Source organism: Plecotus auritus (genome assembly GCF_963455305.1).
Source record: "Plecotus auritus genome assembly, chromosome: X".
Lineage (NCBI taxonomy): Eukaryota > Metazoa > Chordata > Mammalia > Chiroptera > Vespertilionidae > Plecotus > Plecotus auritus.
The window spans coordinates 138788640-138809839 of NC_137784.1; the positions used below are offsets into that span (position 1 = coordinate 138788640).

General features: G+C 50.6%; 3 protein-coding genes across 11 annotated transcripts; 2 read left to right on the plus strand and 1 right to left on the minus strand.

The window, feature by feature from the left end:
* The first annotated feature begins 763 nt into the window (after nucleotides 1-763).
* On the plus strand, nucleotides 764-11927 carry SLC35A2 (solute carrier family 35 member A2). Of its 4 annotated transcripts, none has more exons than XM_080652239.1 (5): nucleotides 764-901; nucleotides 2428-2610; nucleotides 7898-8049; nucleotides 9444-10180; nucleotides 11516-11927. In XM_080652239.1, the coding sequence occupies exons 1-5, from the start codon at nucleotides 811-813 to the stop codon at nucleotides 11541-11543; spliced, it is 1191 nt and encodes a 396-aa protein (XP_080508365.1). In that variant the 5' UTR covers nucleotides 764-810; the 3' UTR covers nucleotides 11544-11927. The 4 variants fall into 4 exon arrangements, with proteins under 4 accessions (XP_080508365.1, XP_080508367.1, XP_080508366.1 ...); XM_080652240.1 differs by having other exon boundaries at nucleotides 790-901; nucleotides 10034-10180; nucleotides 11516-11830; XM_080652238.1 differs by lacking the exon at nucleotides 11516-11927 and adding an exon at nucleotides 11290-11454 and having other exon boundaries at nucleotides 792-901.
* Nucleotides 11876-15758, minus strand: PQBP1 (polyglutamine binding protein 1). 6 transcript variants are annotated; one of them, XM_080652244.1, is made up of 8 exons: nucleotides 15511-15758; nucleotides 15129-15213; nucleotides 13864-13917; nucleotides 13360-13471; nucleotides 13034-13146; nucleotides 12513-12833; nucleotides 12223-12286; nucleotides 11876-12111 (listed from the first exon to the last, which is right to left on the minus strand). In XM_080652244.1, exons 2-8 carry the CDS (start codon nucleotides 15193-15195, stop codon nucleotides 11955-11957), a joined length of 888 nt encoding a protein of 295 aa, XP_080508370.1. In that variant the 5' UTR covers nucleotides 15196-15213; nucleotides 15511-15758; the 3' UTR covers nucleotides 11876-11954. The 6 variants fall into 6 exon arrangements, with proteins under 6 accessions (XP_080508370.1, XP_080508369.1, XP_080508368.1 ...); XM_080652243.1 differs by lacking the exon at nucleotides 15511-15758 and adding an exon at nucleotides 15384-15499; XM_080652242.1 differs by lacking the exon at nucleotides 15511-15758 and adding an exon at nucleotides 15326-15455.
* A 112-nt stretch (nucleotides 15759-15870) lies between these two features.
* On the plus strand, nucleotides 15871-20826 carry TIMM17B (translocase of inner mitochondrial membrane 17B). The gene is made up of 6 exons (XM_080652749.1): nucleotides 15871-15976; nucleotides 16804-16903; nucleotides 18514-18577; nucleotides 20054-20182; nucleotides 20277-20387; nucleotides 20478-20826. Exons 1-6 carry the CDS (start codon nucleotides 15951-15953, stop codon nucleotides 20555-20557), a joined length of 510 nt encoding a protein of 169 aa, XP_080508875.1. The 5' UTR covers nucleotides 15871-15950; the 3' UTR covers nucleotides 20558-20826.
* The last annotated feature ends 374 nt before the right edge of the window (nucleotides 20827-21200 follow it).

A 21200-nucleotide genomic window follows, 5' to 3' on the forward strand; every position in this document is an offset into this window, starting at 1 on the left:
GATTTCTAACACCTGTTTTGCCCTTACCTTTTCGCCTCTCCCTTTTTACCCTTAAGTGCTCATCTATCTCCCTTAATTCTTGACTTACCTTCCCTATTCTATCTTGTTTTCACTTGTCCCCACCTCAGCTGTACCTTTTCTTTCCCTCCTTTCAAAAGCTAACCTGTAAGCCTCTCGCCTGCAGGCTTACCAGTCCACTTCTTAGTTCCTTTTCCATCTCAATGTTGGCTTCCTTTCCCTCCCTTCTCTGGCTCAATTAAATTCTCCTGTGCCTTTTCACTTGTATATTCTAAACTGCCCTGATTAGATTACCTGGCTGACCTTCACCTGCCCCGCCTCCTCAAACATCATTTTGCTCCCAAAAGCCCGAAGGCGCCCAAAGGGGGTGGGTCCTCTCTGGGAGAGGGGAAAGAGGAACTTCAGTCCAACCAGGAAAGACCTGGTTTTGGTTTGGAAAGCGCGGTGCCATCGGAAGATCATGCCAATAAAGGACCGAGATAGGAGCGGGGCAACTGAACCAATGAGACGAGGAGACGGGATGGGCGGGTGATCTGGAAAGCAGTATCAATGAAGTGGGCGGGTGTAGTAACGGGAAGAGGGGGGGCTGAGCTGGCCGCACGCGCGATCTCCCTATCACGTGGGGTCCAAGTCCTGAGGCTTCAAAACTGGGCGATCAGGACCAGACAAGGAAAGCCACTGCTCTAGTCGGCCCTTCCCTCGTCCTAGCTTACCCTAGAGGCCCGGAAGCGGAAGTGACAGACACGGAAGTGGCCTGCTGTTGCCGAGGGGACGGGCCAGGCAGATGCCAACATGGCAGCGGTTGGGTCTGGCTGTTCCACCGCGGCGGCCGGGCCAGGGGTGGTCTCCGCGGGGGCCTTGGAGCCTGGTACCATGAGTGCGGGTGAGGCAGGCTGTGGCCAAGCGGTCGGCGGCGGGGCAGGGGCAGGATCGCTGGGGGACGTCAGGAAGGTGCTTGACTGAAGCGAGAGGGAGCATCCCATATGGACCGACCAATGTGTGTAGCGGGGGTGAGGATGGGTGGGGAGGGAAGAAGGAACAGACCATTGTGAGTGTGTGGAGGGTGGGAAAAATCAATCCCGAGGGTGATGAGGGGAGTTTCTTCTGCATAGGAAGAGTAGAGGCTCTTTTGAGTCTGGGGGGATATTTCCTCATGGGGAGGCTAAGACCATTCTGAGTGTGTGTGGGGGTCCTTCCTTATGGAAAGGAGAGACCATTCCGAGGGTGGGAGAGTTTTTTCTTTATAAAAGGGAGAGGCTATTCTGGGTGGAGGTTCTTCCTTATAAAGGGACAGGGGCTATTGTGAGTTAGGGTGGGGCAGGTCCTTCCTTATGTGATTTAGAGAGTCCATTTTGAGAATGGGGATGTCCTTCATTATATGGGGAGCAGACCATCTGAGGGTCCCCTCCCAATGGAGGTTTATTATATGTTGGAGTGAAGGGGGGGGGGTCCCCTCCCAATGGAGGTTTATTATATGTTGGAGTGAAGGGGGCAGTCCTTCCTTATATGGCAGAGAACGGACGTTCTGAGGGTGCCAGGCTCTTCCTTATAGCCAGGATTGTTCATTGTGTGAGTAAAACAAGGAATAATTCTCAGCTGGAGGTAGAGGAATGCAGTGGTTGGAGGACTGGACCATGTGGAGTAAAGGGAAATTTCCTTATATCATTGAAGGAACCAGACCATTTTTGGTGAAGCAATCATTGATTATTTGGGGCTCAATTCAAGTGTGGGAATCATATCTTATTTGTTAGATTATTTGGGGTCAGAAAGAATCTGTCCTCATAGGAGGGAGGGGTTGGAGAGACCATTCTGAGTGTGGAAGAATAAAATAATTTCTTAGTTGGGAGAAAGGCTGTTTCTTAGGGAGTGAACCTGCTTTATACAGTGGTCTCATTCCCTGTATTAGAGTATCATTCTTTATATGGAACAGCCCCTCATTAAATAGAAGCAACACTACATAGAAATCTTCAGTTAACTCATCCATAAAATGGGAATCCTTACAGTTCCTTCAGAGATCAGAGCAACATCGGGGTCTGTTGTAATGCATATAAATCCCTTAGCCCAGTGATAGGCACACAGTAAGCACTCAATAAATGCTGAGACTGTAGTTGCTATTTTTTTCTGGGAGAGAGTTGCTTCTCACTCAGGGGAAGCGGGGTGTCCAGGGCCTGCCCTGGCCATTTCCTAACACCTCCAGAAGGATTCCAGGTATGGGCCTGGCCCACTTCTCCCTTTCTGGATCTTCCTGTGACCCTCTTCGGGTTAGGATGGGCAGGCAGAGGGAGGAGAAAGCAGTGGTGGCTAGGAGGATCCTGGTTGAAAAGGGGGAGGGGAGGGTGGTGGTATGGCTATGCCCCAAGCAGCTTCTGACACCTTCTTCTTCACCTTTGATCCTTCCATTCCCCACAGCTCACCGGCGCCTCAAATACATATCCCTAGCCGTGCTGGTGGTTCAGAATGCCTCCCTCATCCTCAGCATCCGCTACACCCGCACGCTGCCTGGCGACCGCTTCTTTGCCACTACTGCTGTGGTTATGGCCGAGGTGCTCAAAGGTCTCACCTGCCTGCTGCTACTCTTCGCACAGAAGAGGGGTATGAGCCAGGGAGGGGGGCTGTATTGGAGTTGTCCGGTGGGGTTCTGCCTGTGTGTGTGTGTGTGTGTGTGTGTGTGTGTAGACCAGGGGTGGGCAAACTTTTTGACTCGAGGGCCACAGTGGGTTCTTACACTGGACCGGAGGGCCGGAACAAAAGCATGGATGGAGTGTTTGTGTGAACTAATATAAATTCAAAGTAAACATCATTACATAAAAGGGTACGGTCTTTTTTTTTTTATTTCAATAGTTTTATTCATTTCAAACATTTTAACAAGAAGAATGTAAACACTAATTATTATAATTTGAAACTTCAAAAAATGGAGGAATCATAGCACAATATCATACCTTCTATTGAAGATGGCAAAGGCAAAATAAAATTGCCTAACAAAGGAAAGGTACAAAAGCCTTTCAAATTAAACTTAAATATAATAAAATAATTTAAAACTAAAACAAATAGAAAAGAACAAAATGTGTAAACAGTAAATTAAACATTTTCTTTAGTGCAACTTCCAAATGATGCCCGGGACGTAGATGTAGATGGCAATGTAGACTGGGTTGAAAGGTTTTTGGTCTTTAAAACATCAACTTCAGTGGGAACAGTGTTGTTGGTCTCCTTTTTAGCTAATGCTCTGATACTGTGCTCTCCAGGGGCGTGTCTCCCTACATCACCAGGATAACGTGTCTACGCATTCCCAGGGTGATGTCGGGGGACGCGTCCGCGGGCATGACAAGGAGCCTCTGGAAGATGGAGAGGTTGTTCCTTCTACTGAATGGGGATATAAATCCGCCCACTCAGAAGAAGGAGCTGCGGCCGTGTTTCCTGACGTTGCCATGTTAACACTGCTGCTGGTGAAGGAGCGGAGGGGAGAGCAAGAGAACCCTCCGCTCTTTCGGCTCTGCGGGCCGGATAGAACAGCCGAATGGGCCGGATCCGGCCCACGGGCCGTAGTTTGCCCACGGCTGGTGTAGACCTACACCCACAGGGAGGGTTTGCTGGGGTAATATCTCTGACTGTAGAACTGCCTGGGAAGTGTGTAAGTGCAGCCACGCTGCCTTGTTCCTGCAGCTATGAGTAGCTCCATCGACACTTTTATACCCCAAACCCTGTATGAGTGAGCCAGTCTGTGCCCATCAATGGCAGGTGACCCTTACATATAATGATTTATTTAGTTCTCTTTGACTTTTTATTATGAGGACCTGCAAACACAGGATCAGAGAGAATGATAAAATAGGAAAATACCCATGTACCCATCACCCAGATTCAACAATTATCAACTGATAGCCACTCTGCTATTAAACAGTGTCAGTGAGCCCTAGCCGGTTTGGCTCAGTGGATAGAGAGCATCGGCCCTCGGATTGAAGGGTCCTAGGTTCGATTCCGGTCAAGGGCATGTACCTCAGTTGCAGGCTCCATCCCCGGGAGGCAACCAATCAATGCGTCTCCCTCACATTGATGTTTCTCTGTCTCTCCCCCTCCCTTCCACTCTCTCTAAAAATCAATGAGAAAATATCCTCAGGTGAGGATTAATAAAAAATAAAACAAAAAAACAACCAGCATCAGTGATTATCCCCTCACTGCCAATCTATATGTCTGCCTACCTATGCCCCCCACCTTATTATATTGAACTACAGTAACTCCTCACTTAATGTCATGAATAGGTTCAGCAACTTTAAATGAGACAATGTATAATGAAATCAGTTTTACCACAGGCTAATTGATACAAATGAGTTAAGTTCATAGGCATTTCAATAGTTATAACACAATAATATTAAAGAAAACAATGTTATTTGAGGGCCTGCCCTATGTCCCACATGAAGTATTTTTTTTTAAATATATTTTATTGATATTTTACAGAGAGGAAGGGAGAGGGATAGAGAGCTAGAAACATCGATCAGCTGCCTCCTGCACACCTCCCACTGAGGATGTGCCTGCAACCAAGGTACATGCCCTTGACCGGAATCGAACCCGGGACCCTTCAGTCCGCAGGCCGACACTCTATCCCCTGAGCCAAACCGGTTTCGGCTGAAGTATTTTTTTAAATATACTTTTTGTTGATTTCAGAGAGGAAGGGAGAGAGAGAGAGAGAGAAACATCAATGATGAGAGAGAATCATGGATCGGCTGCCTCCTGCATGCCCCACACTGGGGATCGAACCCACAACCCGGGCATATGCCCTTGACCGGAATTGAACCTGGGACCCTTCAGTCCACAGGCCGATGCTCTATCCACTGAGCCAAACCAGCTGAAGTATTTTTTAACATATTATTTTTTATTGATTTGAGAGAGGAAGGGAGGAGAGAGAGATAGAAACATCAGTGGTGAGAGAGAATCATGGATTGGCTGCCTCCTACATTCCCCACTCTGGGGATCGAGCCCACAACCTGGGCATGTGCCCTGATCAGGAATCAAACCATGTCATAGGTTGACGCTCAACCACTGAGCCACTCCAGCTGGGCTGAAGTATTATTTTGAAGTAAATTCTCCTTATTATCTTGAATATATATTTTGGTCCATTTAAAAATATAACTAATATCTAAAATCATACACATATATCAAAAATTAATAATTAGAAAAGTTAATAAAATAATCAAATATGCAGTCAATGTCCAGATATTCTAGTGATTTCTCAAGTGTCATAAACATTTTTTTTTATTGATTTCAGAGAGGAAGGGAGAGGGAGAGGTAGAGAGAAACATCAATGATGAGAGAGAATCATTGATCGGCTGCCTCCTACATGCCCCCTACTGGGGATCAAGCCCGCAACCCAGGCATGTGCCCTTGACTGGAATCGAACCTGGGACCCTTCAGTCCACAGGCCGACACTATCCACTGAGCCAAACAAGGCAGCCGTGGGCAAACTACGGCCCGCGGGCCAGATCCAGCCCGTTCGGCTGTTCTATCCGGCCCGTGGAGCCGAAAGAGCGGAGGGTTCTCTTGCTCTCCCCTCCGCTCCTTTACTTTGAATTTATATTAGTTCACACAAACACTCCATCCATGCTTTTGTTCCGGCCCTCCGGTCCAGTTTAAGAACCCATTGTGGCCCTCGAGTCAAAAAGTTTGCCCACCCCTGAGGGCATCATAAACATTTTTAAAAATGTATTTGAGCCAAGTTTTTTTTATTGAATTTATTGGGGTGACATCGGTTAATAAAATTATATAGGTTTAAGGGGTACAATAATTCTATATTACATCATCTGTATATTGTCTTCACCACCCCAAGTCAAGTCTCTTTCCATCACCATTTATGCCCTCTTTACCATCTCCAACCTCTCCTCACCTCCCCTTTCCCTCTGGTAATCACCATACTATTGTTTGTCTAGACCAGTGGTTGGCAAACTGCGGCTCTCGAGCCACATGCGGCTCTTCGGCCCCTTGAGTGTGGCTCGTCCACAAAATACCATGGCCTGGGCGAGTCTATTTTGAAGAAGTAGCGTTAGAAGAAGTTTAAGTTTAAAAAATTTGGCTCTCAAAAGAAATTTCAATCGTTGTACTGTTGATATTTGGCTCTGTTGACTAATGAGTTTGCCGACCACTGGTCTAGACGGTGTTTTTGTTTGTTTGTTTGTTTTTTATTAATCCTTCATCTTTTTCACCCAGCTGCCTACCACCCTCCCCTCTGACAGCTGTCAATCTGTTCTCTGTAGGAGTGTTTGACTCAAGTTTATATCAAGATCAGTGACTTGTACTTGGTTAATGTCTTCTGAGTTTGTTAACCTCTAGATTTCCCTCCAATTCTCTCTCTCTCTCTCTCTCTCTCTCTCTCTCTCTCTCTCTCTCTAGTTAATTTGTTGAAGAAACCAGGTCATTTGTCTTGTAGACTTGGGGTAACCTAGATTTTGCTAACTGCCTCCCAGTAGTTCTATCCTCTGTATTTCCTATAAGGTAGCTTTATCTCCTAATTTAAACACCCCCCCTGACGGCCTTCTTCTTTAAAATGTTGCCAAGTCATTTCTCTATAAAGACCTTGCATGTGGCTATGCCCTCAGCACTTACATTGAACAAGACCTTCTTACCCACTTCTTTAGCTCCAGGGCCCTGGGAGACAGCAGTTTAGGGACCTACCTGCTCTGCTCCTGATTGATTCTCAGACACTTCCTAGTGAACACTGCATGGCAGGCCTTGCTGTGGCTGTGGAGGTGGAGTGTTAGCAGCGCACACTTGCGTCTTGCCCTCATGGGGCTGATGGGGAGAAACAAATAGCTGCAGACTTAGTCAGAGGCTTTCATCTCTTACCTACAATTTCACACACACACCCCACTTTCCTTTTCTCTGAATTTGGTGGTAAAGCTGGGCCTGACCTGATGTGGGGCTATGGATACATTTGTGTGTTTTTCTTTTTCTCATGTGGTGGGAATATGAATGTGCTTGATTATGGCGTGTAACCCATTTATGTGGGGGGGGGGTGTTATATGAAGTATATAGGATCTTGACCATGTTACCTTTCTAACACCTGGAAATTTTTAAACACCCAAACACCTGGGCCCAGGAAATTTGGGTAAGGGGTTAGACATTGATAATTACTCCTGGGGTTAATGCTATGAAAGGCAAGGACAGGGAACGTGAGTGAGCATCGACAAGTCCCGTGATAATCTTATGTAGCGGTTGGATTTTCCCTGAGGAGTGACACTGAACTGCAAAAAAAGTGGGACAAGCTTTGCAAAGGCCTTATTATATTGGAAAATACTCCCATCGATTGATTGGAGCAGGTCCCAACCAGACTTTTCTGCTTAACAGTCAAGTGTGCGTATTTCCATGTGTCGGGGGTAACTGCTTGGTGTGTGTAGGGCTGACAGAAAGATTCCGCCCAGTGGGAGATGGCCCCCTCGGGCAGCTTGCAGGCCAGTAAGGAGCTAGGTTAAGTCTACAAGTGGAGTGTAAAATCATCCCTAGTTGATAAACAGCCTTCCACCTACACTCCTTGGGCTTCTGCTTCCCACTATCCCACTTTATGCTGATGAGTTCATCGTGCAAATGTGTATGGAGTGCCTGCCCTGAATGGGGCTTTGCGCCAGGGAGGTAGGCTCTAAGAGGAGTGAGATATGGCCTGTGAGTCTCAGACACAGTGTTACGTCCAGTGTTAAGGGACTGCTGTATTTATCCAGCTCGGTATCCGAAAGGCCTACTGGAGATGCGCTTCTTCTGTAGGGAAATTGAGAGCACAGACTCGTTCTAGTCCTCAGGGGGGCGGTGTCGGGGGGAGACAAGGGACCAGGCCTAGTCCCAGCGTGCAGAGGATCCCTGTCTTTGGTAGTCAGTGCTAAAAGGCTCTCCTCCATCCACCAAGGTAACGTGAAGCATCTGGTCGTCTTCCTCCACGAGGCTGTCCTGGTACAGTATGTGGACACGTTCAAGCTTGCAGTGCCCTCTCTCATCTACACCTTGCAGAATAACCTCCAGTATGTTGCCATCTCCAACCTGCCAGCTGCCACTTTCCAGGTGAGCCCCAAGCCCGGCATGGCCCTGGAGGAACTGGCTGGGGTGGGGGTGGGGTGGGGGTGGGGGTGGGGCTGCAGAGAGCTGGATCTCTTATCACCTTTGGAATATCCGGGCAACTCCCTTGACTTCTATTTCCTCATCCGTGAGACATGGGAATGGAAATGGTAATAGCTACTCACTGGGATGCTGGGATGTTTAAAAGATATAATACCTGGGAAGAGCCCTTGGTTGGTGATAGCTTCAGGCTATTTTCAGGCAGCCTTATGACATGGTTAAAGAGCCTGGATTCAGGGGCCAGGCTGTCCAGGTTCAAATCCCAGCTCGATTTTCTAGCTGTGTGATGTGTGGTATTGGGTGAGTCACTTAAAATCCCTGATCCTTAGCTTTCCCATCTTTATTTTTTTTTAATATATTTTATTGATTTTTTTACAGAGAGGAAGGGAGAGGGTAGAGAGCTAGAAACATCGATGAGAGAGAAACATCGATCAGCTGCCTCCCGCACACGCCCCATCAGGGATGTGCCCGCAACCAAGGTACATGCCCCCGACCGGAATCGAACCTGGGACCCCTCAGTCCACAGGCCGACGCTCTATCCACTGAGCCAAACCGGCCAGGGCATCCATCTTTATTTTTTTAATACCTATTTTTATTGATTTCAGAGAGGACGAGAGAGGGAAAGACAGATAGAAACACCAATGATGAGAATCATTGATAAGCTGCCTCCTGCACGCCCCCTAACTGGGAACCGAGCCTGCAACCTGGGCATGTGCCCTTGCCCGGAATGGAACCTGGGACCCTTCAGTTTGCAGGATGATGCTCTATCCGCTGAGCCAAACCAGCTAGGGCAGTGTTCTCATCTTGAAATTAGACATTACAGCAGCACGCACTTCATACAGGAGGATTAAATGAATGAATTTACATGAAGTGCGTACACCCACACCCAGCACATGATCTGCTAATATTGTGTGGCGGACTCATTTGTATCAACCGGTATTGATCAAGACCTCCCTCATCCTGATGTCTACCATTCATTCATTACTTTCTGTGTGAGGCGTTTGACATACACCAGCCATATTTGACAGCAGATGTCAGGGCTCAGACAGGGCAAGTGCTTTCCCCCTCATTACACAGCCAGGAAATGGGGTTGGGATGTGGGCTTGGGTGTGGCCGGGGACTTCTTGCACAGTCAACCTCCTGTGTACCTTCTGGGAGGAACCTCAGAGCAATTTAGCTATATCTGTCAATGGGCAGCAGCTGGAAATGTTTGCTGTTTTTATTGTCATCTACCCTGTCCCCCCCCATTGTGCCTGGGGGCCCACAGTGGGTGCTGTCCCCCATGTGCACATGTCGGGGGTCAGCGGCAGCTCTCAGTACCTTCCACATGCCACTCGCAGGTGACGTACCAGCTGAAGATCCTGACCACAGCCCTGTTCTCCGTGCTCATGTTGAACCGCAGCCTTTCCCGCCTGCAGTGGGCCTCCCTGCTGCTCCTCTTCACGGGTGTCGCCATTGTCCAGGCCCAGCAAGCCGGTGGTGGGGGCCCACGGCCACTGGATCAGAACCCTGGGGTGGGCCTAGCCGCTGTCGTGGCCTCCTGTCTCTCCTCGGGCTTTGCAGGTGTCTACTTTGAGAAGATCCTCAAAGGCAGCTCGGGCTCCGTATGGCTGCGCAACCTGCAGCTGGGCCTCTTCGGCACGCTGCTGGGCCTGCTGGGGCTCTGGTGGGCCGAGGGCGCCGCTGTGGCCCACCGCGGCTTCTTCTTCGGGTACACACCTGCTGTCTGGGGCGTGGTGCTCAACCAGGCCTTTGGCGGGCTACTGGTGGCTGTTGTTGTCAAGTACGCTGACAACATCCTCAAGGGCTTTGCCACCTCCCTGTCCATTGTGCTGTCCACTGTGGCCTCCATCCGGCTCTTTGGCTTCCACGTGGACCCGTTGTTTGCCCTTGGCGCCGGGCTGGTCATCGGTGCCGTCTACCTCTACAGCCTTCCCCGAGGTGCAGCCAAAGCCATAGCATCCACTTCCACCTCTGCCTCTGGGCCCTGCACTCACCAGCAGCCTCCCGGGCAGCCACCACCACCGCAGCTGTCTTCCCACCGTGGAGACCTCAGCACGGAGCCCTTTCTGCCAAAGTCAGTGCTGGTGAAGTGAGGGCTGGCAACGGTGTGGGGAGACAGGGAGGGGGACTGGGTGGAGGGTGTTGGGCATCTGCAAGACCCAAGTTGCCCCCGGGGCCTGGCCCCTCTGGGATTTAAGGTCTTTTATTCCCAGGTCCTTGAGACTTCGGGAGGGGCTTGGGGCTGGGCGGGCGTTACATGAAGCCTTCCTGTCCGCTGAACGCCCCCTCCCATGGAGGGGTGTTTAGAGCCACCTCCTCTGTCCTAGTCTAACCCCTTTGAGGACCAGGTTGGGGAGGGTATTGTCATTTAAGGTCTTTTTATCTGCCTCCCTCCTTCAGCCAGAGGTGTCCCGTCTCATGCCTGGGAGAGTCCCTCCCAGTAGTCCCTCTACCTTTGTAAGGACAAATTGGACAACAAAACCCTACAGCTCTTTAATAATGACTGATGCCTGCCTGTGGAGGCTCATTTCCCATAGCCCCGGGCCTGCTCTCCTTCACCACCATGCTGGATCCCGTTAGCAGCTCTTTTTGTGGCCTTCAGGCATCTTCCCTGACACTGAGATCCCCGAGGGTGGGTCTCTTGTGGGAGAGGTTGGGGTGAGAGCTGAGGTTTTGCATCAGCCTGGTCCAGAAATTGGGACTTTGTGGTTTGCAGTGGTTTGGGGATTTGTGTAATCAGATAATTGATGATCCAGGGTATGGGAAAAGCAGGGAGGGAGCTCCCTGAAGTGACCGAATCTTAAGAAATACTGTCAGTTGCCAGATGCAGGGTTATTTTCTGAGAGAAAAAAATAAAGCTGCCAACCATACCCTTCGCTACCCCACTGGCTGAATAAGGCATCCTTAATTCATGGGTGTGTGGGGGGGTGTGTGTGTGTCTTAAAGTTGCTGAAATATGGAACTTGCCCCATGCGCTCCTCAAAGCTTATTAACCCCTTAACTGTCTCCCGGGTGTGTGTGTGTGTGTATGTATGTATGTATGTATGTGTGTATGTGTGTGTGGGGGGGTGTCTGTGCCCATGCGCACGCTTGGGAGATGCCTGGGCTGTCTTTGCTATGTGTAAATAGGGCCGTTGGACCTTTATTTTTGATTAACTTGTTCTAATTTTTTTGTTTTCTAAGGAACTGTAATGAACCAATGTCAGGATACCTAATGCCAAATAAAGATGTTGTATTTATTTAGTCCACGTGTAGCTTTCTGACCCAGGGGACCTGCTCTCTACACACGGGCTTTATTACTAACCCCAGGATTACCAGCCTCACTGCTGTCACCCTCGCTTGCTCGGGATGCCTGCCTGCCAGCCCACCCCAGCTCTCTGTTTTTCTTTCCTTCCCATTTCCACCACAGGTTGCTCACCAAGGTGAAAGGTTCGTAGCTGCTGGGACTGAAGACGCTGGCCTGGCCTCGTCCTCCCTTCTTGCCCTGGCACAGCCAGGACCAAACTCTGATCAGTATTAGGGGTGGGGGGAGACAGACACCGGTCCCCCCTGTCCCCGTCACCCCCACCCCCACCCCCACACAGGGCTGATACACCTAAACTGTCTGATAAGGAGGGCCCAGATAGGAACCACCTCAGCCTCTAGCCCCTGCTGCCCCCATATGTCCCTGCCACCCCCACAGTATTTCTTAGGTTTTTGCAAATAAACTGCTTTGCGTCTTGCCACCTTGGGTTGGAAAGCCTCAAAAAATGCAAGAGAAGGAAGTGGGTTAGAGCTACTGTAAAGCTTTTATTAAAAAACCACGAGGGTTCAGTCCTGCTGCTTGGGTTCAGTCCTGCTGCTTGGGTTCAGTCCTGCTGCTTGGTTCGGGAGGCCTCGGCATTGGCGCGGAGCACAGCCCCTGGGGATGGGTAGGGACGCTGCTGGAAGAGGGGCCCGGCGGCTGTGGTGTCTGCACCAGTCTTAGCCTCGTTCCGCTTGGGGAGTCCTGTTGACCAGGTGCCCCTGGGGATGACAAGAGGGTCAGGCGGATGGGAGTGTGGGAGGTGGCAGGCAACCCCCTCCCAAATAACCCATGAGTCAGGGAAGGAAGTGCAGGGAGTCCATGTCACTTACCGGGGTGCATCCGAGTATGCGCTGGGGTCCATTGGGTCTAACTCTTCATCCTTCCGGCTTGAAACTGTGGAAGGAGGTGGCAGAACAAGGTCTTCAATGGAGGCACACAGGACCTCTGACCACTGAGCTCCCCCCATTGCAACAACAAATGGGGTCCCCAGCTGCCATGGCTACAGCACCTTCTCTCAAGCCCCCGATTCAGGCACTTGCATAAAGGGAAGTAAGGGCTTCTGTACATGCTGCGCCCCCGTGCCTGCAGCCTTACCCAGGTCTAGCCCTGCTCAGCTTACCCTTCTTGCTCTTGGGGTAGGGAGCCAGCTCTTCCCGACGATGGTGGCGCCGTTCTTTGGCCTCTTCTCTGTCCACCTTGTCGTACCCACGGTCACGGTCACGGTCGCGGTCCCGGTCCCTGTCCCGATCCCTGTCCCGGTCCCTGTCCCGCTCTCTTTCTCTGTCCACCTTGTCATAGCCACGTTCTCGGTCTCTGTCAGACTTCTCATGGCCCCTGTCAGACTTCTCGTGGCTCCTGTCAGACTTCTCGTGGCTCCGGTCCGATTTCTCGTGGCTCCGGTCCGATTTCTCGTGGCTCCGGTCCAACTTCTCCTCAGCATCTGGGGACACAAAAGCCTTGAAGAAGTGACCTTCCTCCTCCCACCTCAGAACCCGGTAGCTGTTGCCTTTGCCAGCCTCTCTTACCTGGGGGGCTGGGTTGGCCTATCTCACCTGTCCCTCCTGGACCCACTGTCATTTACTGAGCCCTTTCTGAGAAATGCTAGAAGTGCTTGAGGCACCCTGGGACCTGCCAACTCACCTGCATTACTGTTCCTGAGCTTCTTAGCCGATTTGGTAACGATGGAGTTGGAGTCGTGGGGGGAGAGCCAGGATACCAGGTCTGTGTCCACATTCCAGTAGTAAGGGAGCCCGCTGCAGGGCAGTGGGAGGGAGGGAAGAAGTGTCAGCACAGATGCCCCCCCCTTGTAGCCTCCACTGCTTCCCAATCTCTGCCTATACCTACCCCATGTCAGGACCCTCCAGATCCCTTCCCTTGTGTCCCCCATTTCCCCAAGGCCAGGGACAGCACAGGAAGGGTAAAATCAGAAGTTATCTTCCCCATCCCCCGAAGGTCTCCAGGCTTACCAGGAAGGATCAAACACCTTGTACCAGCTGGGCGGCAGGCCCTCCAACCGGGTGGCCTCATAGTCCACGGGATCATCATCGTAGTCCTCAGCAATGATCTCTTCCTCTGGTTCTGCCAGGACAGGCAGAGGAGGAGAGCAGTAAGTATCGGGGATCCTCATCCTACAGTTTGGGCCTGGAGAGACGCTCACATTCACACGGACACGTGTGCGTGTGCCAGATCTCACTAGCCATGGCACACAGCGCTCACAATCCAAGTCCTGGCATCTAAATGGCGAACTTGGAGCTCTCCTTCCCGCCTGCGCCTTTCCCTTCCCCTCCCCTTTCCCCCAGGCGCGTCACCGTCACCTTCCTCACTCCCAAGCTCCAAGGGCCCTTCCTGAGTCCATTTCCTCAATAAATAAATTACTTCTACCTCTATGGTTTTCCAAATAAATGTTCTCTTACAGTTTGAAAAAAATAAACAAATAAATAAATAGCGAACTTACCAAAACATGTACGTACCTAAATCTGTCCTGTTCCTGGGTTCAGATAAGACAGGGGTGGGGAACCTTTTTCCTACCAAGGGCCATTTGGATATTTATAACATCATTCACGGGCCATACAAAATTATCAACTTAAAAATTAGCCTGCTATATTTGGTCAAACATTTCATTAACTCACTCCTAAAGCCTTGGCAGGGCCAGACCAAAGGATTTCACGGGTCTTATATGGCTCACAGGCCAGACGTTCCCCACCCCTGATATAAGATACACTGTTACCCAAGCCTATGTGGCTTCAGAGTTTAGATAGGGATTTATCCACATTCTTTCAATTCCTGAGCTCAAGGAATACATAGTAGCACACTACCAAAATTGATTTGGTTAAACGAGTTTAAACAGCAAGAAGTTTCTCTAAAAATGTCCAAATCTATTCCGCTCCCAAGCTTGGGAAGTCGAGGATTTCTGACTCCTGTATTTTTAGCAGCAAGAATTTGGATAGCAAGGGATTTATTCAAACACTGCTCTGAGTCCATTCAGTTCCTGAGGCCTGACGCATACCGTTGTCAGTTAACATCAGTAGAATAAAAAAGGTGTATCAGACCCTCAGTAGGCCTGTCATGGACTCCAGTTGTGGATATAAATAATAATGAAATGTGTATTTCAGCAATAGCATAGTGCCTGTCACTGTAGGCCCAAAAGAGATGTCAGCTATAATCATCAGCACTGTTAATAAGGTATATACCATCAGAAAAAAAAAATTAGGTGCACAGGGCCTGGCACCGAATAGAGTTAACATAATGTGAATCCAGGCACTTAGTACAACCAAAACACATATTGATATGGTGAACAATAACCTATATACCATCAGCGTACTGCCTGGCACCACAGTAGGTCTGAAAATTGTTATTATAGTAAAGCACACAGTATCAGCATACTGCCACTGTCTTTAGGTACAGGAGACTGCAGTACGTGACAGCTATCCTATTAGATACTATGTAATCACTTCCATGGAGGGACTGAATCCGGCATACAGTAGGCCCAAATAGGTATCAGCTGTCAATATTAAGGATGAAATGTCTATCTTCCCCGGGTTCCCACCCCCACCCCATACTTGGCACCCAGTAAGAATGGGTGTCAGGAATCCGCATGGTTAACCAAAAAATGCCTGCCACCCCACTGCTTGATGCACAGTAGGCCCATGTATCATTCAAGTGGAAATATCAACAACAAAGTAAGTGCCTGTCAAGCCGGGCACATGGAAGGCCCATCTGCTCTTAGCGCTCTCACCGGGCTCTAGATGTTTGAGGATGCCTCTCTTCGCCAAGCGGGTCTGCAGAGCAACGGGCAGCGGCATAGCGAGTAGCAGGCAGATCTGGGGACGGATGGACAGACTGAAAACCAGCTCGGAAAAAAATATGAATCGATCCTATAAGCAAGCACCCCCTGCTCCCAGTGTGTGCTCATCTGGACCCCCACCACCTCACCAGTAGCTGGGCAGACGAAACTGCGCTCAAAGGTGGAAGAAATAGGTTGCAATATTACCAAAACTCTCAGCAACCCTCCTTTTCAGGCCCGGTGCTCCAGAAACCAGTTCCTCTCCTAGGCCCAGGCCCCACCCATCGCCGTAGGGGTCGAACGCGACTCCCCCACGCCACAGAAATGGTCTCACCTAACGTCTCCCAAAGACTGCCGGGTGGGAGGAACCAAAGAGCTAGGATGGAGGTGCACAGGGGAGCACCTCCTCCGGCTTCAAAATATGCATGTCCCTCCACGTTACCAATAGAGTCACGCGGGTAGTGGCAAGCTGTCAGACTGGCAGCGTAGCTGTAGTCGCCGCTAGAATCACCAGGACCACGCGACTCTTTCCTCCTAAAGCACAGAGCCAGACAGTCTCTCCCCAAGACTGGAAATGAACTGGGCGAAGCTCAGACTGCGAAAAAGATGACACATCTGGGTAGCCAATGAGAGTGCCCCGTGGGCCTGACGTAGGTCGCAGCCACCTAATTGCGGCCCTGGGATTGGTGGAAGCTCGGGGCGACTGTGTGCGTTTACCGAGGGGGCGTGGCACAATCGGGGCTTAGCGGGACTGCGCGGCTGGACGCCGGCGCCATGGAGGAGTACGCTCGGGAGCCCTGGTACGGCGACGGCTACAGGCCTCGGGACTGTTCTTGCGACACCGCGCCCAGCTGTGGGAGGCGGGCGGGGGAGGCACAGGCCCCACAGCGCTACGGCCCAGACTCCGCAGACGCTTAGCTGTCTCTTTTCGTCCCCTCACTTGGTCCCTCCTACTCGGGTTCCGTTAAGAGGGGCCACCACGGTCCTGGAGAAGGTGCGGTTCAGGACGAACCACTCCTCTGACTCCGTATCTCTTTTCTAACACGCAGGTCAAATCCATTCCCGCTAGGGGTGGCACGATGTTGAGTGGAAATCCCCTAGGCGACCACGCGTGTTTTTCCCCAGGTTGCTGTAGCGGATGGGGGCGGGACCTAGATGAGCCTATTGTGAGCAAGGAGGTGGTGCTGGATCCGCCCCACCGCCCGCTCTTGGTTTTTCCAGTTGTGCGAGGTTAAAAGAGAGGGGAAGAGAGCGGGCCTTTGGTTGGACACACTCATTTTCGGAGAAGGGGGTGCGACAGTACTAGCCAGTTAATGACACCACTAGCCCGTTAATACTTCTATAGTGTTTCTTCAAACGGGTCAACTCTTAGCGCATATCAGTTCATTTCATCTTTGATAGTAAAGCGGTTGGCTGATTCCTTAGCTGCAAAAGGAGGCGGGGCGGAGAGGGCAAAGCACTATTTTTTTTTTTTTTTTTTGCTTAAATGGGAGGGGGAAATAATCTTATTATCTGAAATGCTACTTCCCATTCAAATGACTTGGTTTCTCCCAGAAGGACAGAGTCCTTGTGGCATGGCATAGGGGGAGGGCTCACATTAACCCCATCCTCCCCTTGACACTTGCAGCCCATGGCGAATTGTGGATGATTGCGGTGGAGCCTTCACTATGGGTGTCATCGGTGGTGGAGTCTTCCAGGCCATCAAGGGCTTCCGCAATGCCCCTGTCGTGAGTCAGTTACATGCACTTAATCATTCTGGTGCCTGCTTGCCTACCATGTGCCAGGCCTGACTCCAGAATCTGGGGTTTTGGGGAACTGTAAACATGGCCTCATTCCCTCACCCCAACCCAACTGTAGCACCTCTGTGAAAATGGTCACCACTGTCGACATAAGAAGGTGCAAACCTGTAGAAAAATTTTATAAAGGTTTATTAGAGCTTATTTGAGCCATACAGAGGACATGGCTGGAAGCAAGGTCTCAACAGATTGAGAAAAATGCTTCCCCTAATGACAGTTTGCGGTTTTGTACATTTGGAATTAAGGAGGGAAAATAGGGATGATTACATGAACTTGGGAGAAAGTAAAGCAGGGACATCTCTATGATTGGATTATAAGATAGTTAAGATTATGTGATCTCTGAGGGTGGTTACGATTCTGAGGGGTTTGGAAAAGAGGCATTTCAGAGGTGTGTTAACCTAGATGCACAGAAACAATGGACAGAGCTTGCTTACGGCAAGGATAACCTTTTTACTAGGGAAGTTATAGGCCTGAGCCAAGACTAACCACCATGACCTCTAGTTAGGAATTTATGATCAGATGACCTTGTGATTTGATTACAGAGCCCCTTTTTCATCCACATCACCAAATTCTCTGTGTATGCTGAGCCAGGCAGATTTTTACCTAGAGGCAGATTCTGGGTCAAAAACCTGGCTAGAGGGAAGTGACAAGAGTTTAACTGGCAGAGGGAAGACAGCCTTAAAGTTAAGAAAATGTTTTTAATTTATCATAAAAAATTCTGTCCCTTTCTCTGACACCCCCTCCTGGAGATCTAATCAAATGTCATATTTTGCCATCCATTTGCCAAGGTCTCTGCAATTTATGTCTCTCTCCCCATCCCCTCAGCTCCTGTAACTCCTGGATCTTTACCCAAGTTTCTCCCTCTCATCCTCAGAGTCTCAGCACAGATGCCCCTTCCTTAAAGAGGTCTTTTCTTATCCTTCAGCTGCTATCATCTCTCTTTATCCTGGTTCCTCTAGGATGCATATTGCTGTTGAAACTGACTTGCTTACCTGTACCCTTGCTCAGGGTCTGTCTGTGTCATTAGAATGTGAGCTATGAGAGGGAAGGGACCAGTCTGCCTTATTCACTGCTCTATTCCTGCATACAGCATGGTGCCTGGCACGGGTGCTCAGAAATCATGAAGTGGATAGATAGATGAGAACTCAACCCAGCTTTGAGAATACTTCTGTTGTACCCGACTGGTGTGGCTCAGTGGTTGAGCATCAATCTATGAACCAGGAGGTCACGGTTCCATTCCCGGTCAGGGTACCTGCATGGGTTGCAGGCTTGATCTCCCGTGGGGGTGTGCAGGAGGCAGCCAATTCATGATTCACTCTCCTCCTTGATTTTTCTCCCTCTCCCTTCCTCTCTGAAATCAATAAAAATACTTTTTTAAAAGAGAATACTTGTGTTGGAATGCTCCCCAGTCCTCTAGTTCTTCGCTGCCTCTCCACATCTCTACCACTGAATATCCTTAAATCCCCTTCGCTCTGAAAAGCTGAAAACCCTGTCTGCCGGTGGCCTCGGCCCTGCTCTGATTCTCCTCTCACTTTCCCCAGGGAATTCGGCACCGATTGAGAGGTAGTGCCAATGCTGTGAGGATCCGAGCCCCTCAGATTGGAGGTGAGAGGCCTGGGGACACAGGAGAGGTGGTGGCAAAGTTGGCAGTGGTTGTTGCTTTGGGTCTGGTCCTCAAGTTGGAGGTCCGCATGTGAGCCCCAACTCTGCCTGGGACTTCCTGGAAGAGTGACATTTCCCAACAGTCTAATATGGGTGAGTTCTGGAGTTTAAGTCTAGAGTCCAGGGGTGGGCAAACTTTTTGACTCGAGGGCCACCATGGGTTCTTAAACTGGACCGGAGGGCCGGAACAAAAGCATGGATGGAGTGTTTGTGTGAACTGATATAAATTCAAAGTAAAGGAGCGGAGGGGAGAGCAAGAGAACCCTCCGCTCTTTCGGCTCCGCGGGCCGGATAGAACAGCCGAACGGGCCGGATCCGGCCCGCGGGCCGTAGTTTGCCCACAGCTGGAGACCCTGGTTCTTTCCTGATGTGTGACCTTGGGATAGTGGCTTAGCCTCAACCTCATCTCTATCATGGGGGTGACAAGTGCAGTAACCACCCCAGTCATTTTGTAATTTATGTAATTTACATGGCATTTACTAAATGCCAGTTGCTCTGCTAAGCACTTTAATAATATTAACTGAAGTCAAATAACCCACAGTACCTAGATCAGGTCCCAGGACACAATAAGGCCTCAGTAAACACTTTAACTACCAGATGGTTAACTGGCTTTCCTAACCTGTTTCCTTCTCACTAAAACCAAGAGCAGAATTCCAATTCTATGTGGTGGTTTATGGAGATCAAAGTTGCTCTGTTTAAAGCCACATAGAAGGTAAATGTGCTGCCAAAACCGGTTTGGCTCAGTGGATAGAGCGTCAGCCTGCAGACTGAAGGGTCCCGGGTTCGATTCTGGTCGGGGGCATGTACCTTGGTTGTGGGCACATCCCCAGTGGGAGGTGTGCAGGAGGCAGCTGATCGATGTTTCTCTCTCTCATCGATGTTTCTGGCTCTCTATCCCTCTCCCTTCCTCTCTGTAAAATATCAATAAAATATATTTTTTAAAAAAAGAAGGTAAATGTGCTTATAAACTTGTCACCTCCCTATGAAGGAGAAGGGAATGTCGATTACAATTAGAGACAGCTGGAAGATGTAGCTACCACAAGGACAGGTGTGGGGAATATCCCCTAGCCCAGGGGTGGGCAAACCTTTTGCCTCGAGGGCCACCATGGGTTCTTAAACTGGACCGGAGGGCCGGAACAAAAGCATGGATGGAGTGTTTGTGTGAACTAATATAAATTCAAAGTAAAGGAGCGGAGGGGAGAGCAAGAGAACCGGATAGAACAGCCGGATGCGGATGCGGATGCGGCCCGTAGTTTGCCCAAGGCTGCCCTAGGGCCTAGGAGTTTGCTATCTGTCTTTGCATCTGGGTTTGTCTCCCCTTTCTTTGCCAGAGCATTCAGCCTTGGAAGTCCCCAGTCCCTGAGCCGTGGATTCTTGGGATTCCCCAGGAACACTAATTGGGCCTCTGCCCCCTTGCAGGTAGCTTTGCAGTGTGGGGGGGCCTGTTCTCCACCATCGACTGTGGCCTGGTGCGTGTGCGGGGCAAGGAGGATCCCTGGAATTCCATCACCAGCGGAGCGTTGACTGGGGCTGTGCTGGCTGCCCGCAGTGAGTGCCCCCAGCCCTGGCCCCGGCTCCAGCCCCTTCCACCCACCCTGTTCTGCCAGCACTCACCTCTCTCCCTGCCTCCTTGCTCCTCCAGGTGGCCCACTGGCCATGGTGGGCTCGGCAATGATGGGGGGCATCCTGTTGGCCCTCATTGAGGGTGTTGGCATCCTCCTCACTCGCTACACTGCCCAGCAGTTCCGCAATGGTGAGTGCCTGGTGGAGCTGGTCAGGGAGAGGTGGGTAACGCTCTGCCTAGCCTCCTCTGTTCACCTTTCCTGGATTCTCCCCTCTCCAGCACCCCCGTTCCTGGAGGATCCCAGCCAGCTGCCCTCTAAGGAGGGGACCCCGGCCTCGGGCTATCCCAACTACCACTGAGAAGTGACCGCCTGTCACCACCATCGTGGGAGCTCCTCTTTGTTTCCCTCCCCGATGATCTACCTCGAAGGGAGGGCTGGCTCCCAGTTGGCCCTGGGACCCTCCAGAGAGGGCCTCTCTGTTCCCTTGTCCCAGGGTGGGGTGGGGCACCCCAGCTGCCCTTCTCTCAGGGCACCCCAGCCCCACCCCATACTCACATGTAACAAGCTCTTACCCCAGCCCCTTCCTGTTCGCCCTGATGAGTATTTAAAACCAGTTTTGAAATGCCTGTGTGTGTGCTCATTGAACTACCTATGGGAGCCCCTCTTGAGACAACAGGCACAGCCTCTTCAGGGACACAGAAGCCCTAGGATTTGGAGTCCCACAGAGAGTGGGCCTTAGTCAATGTCTGTAGAATGAATGAGCAGGAGGGGGAATGAATCAAGATGTTAATAGGGACATGAGTAAGCATGTGTGGGAGCCAAGTGATGAATCATATGTACATAGAGCAGTGGTCGGCAAACTGCGGCTCTCGAGCCACATGCTGCTCGCGAGCCGCGGTTTGCCGCTCTGTTGACTTAATGAGTTTGCCGACCACTGACATAGAGGAATAGGCTTGGGAAAGAAGTGAGGAAACAAGGATTGCTGGCATTGGGGGGGGGGG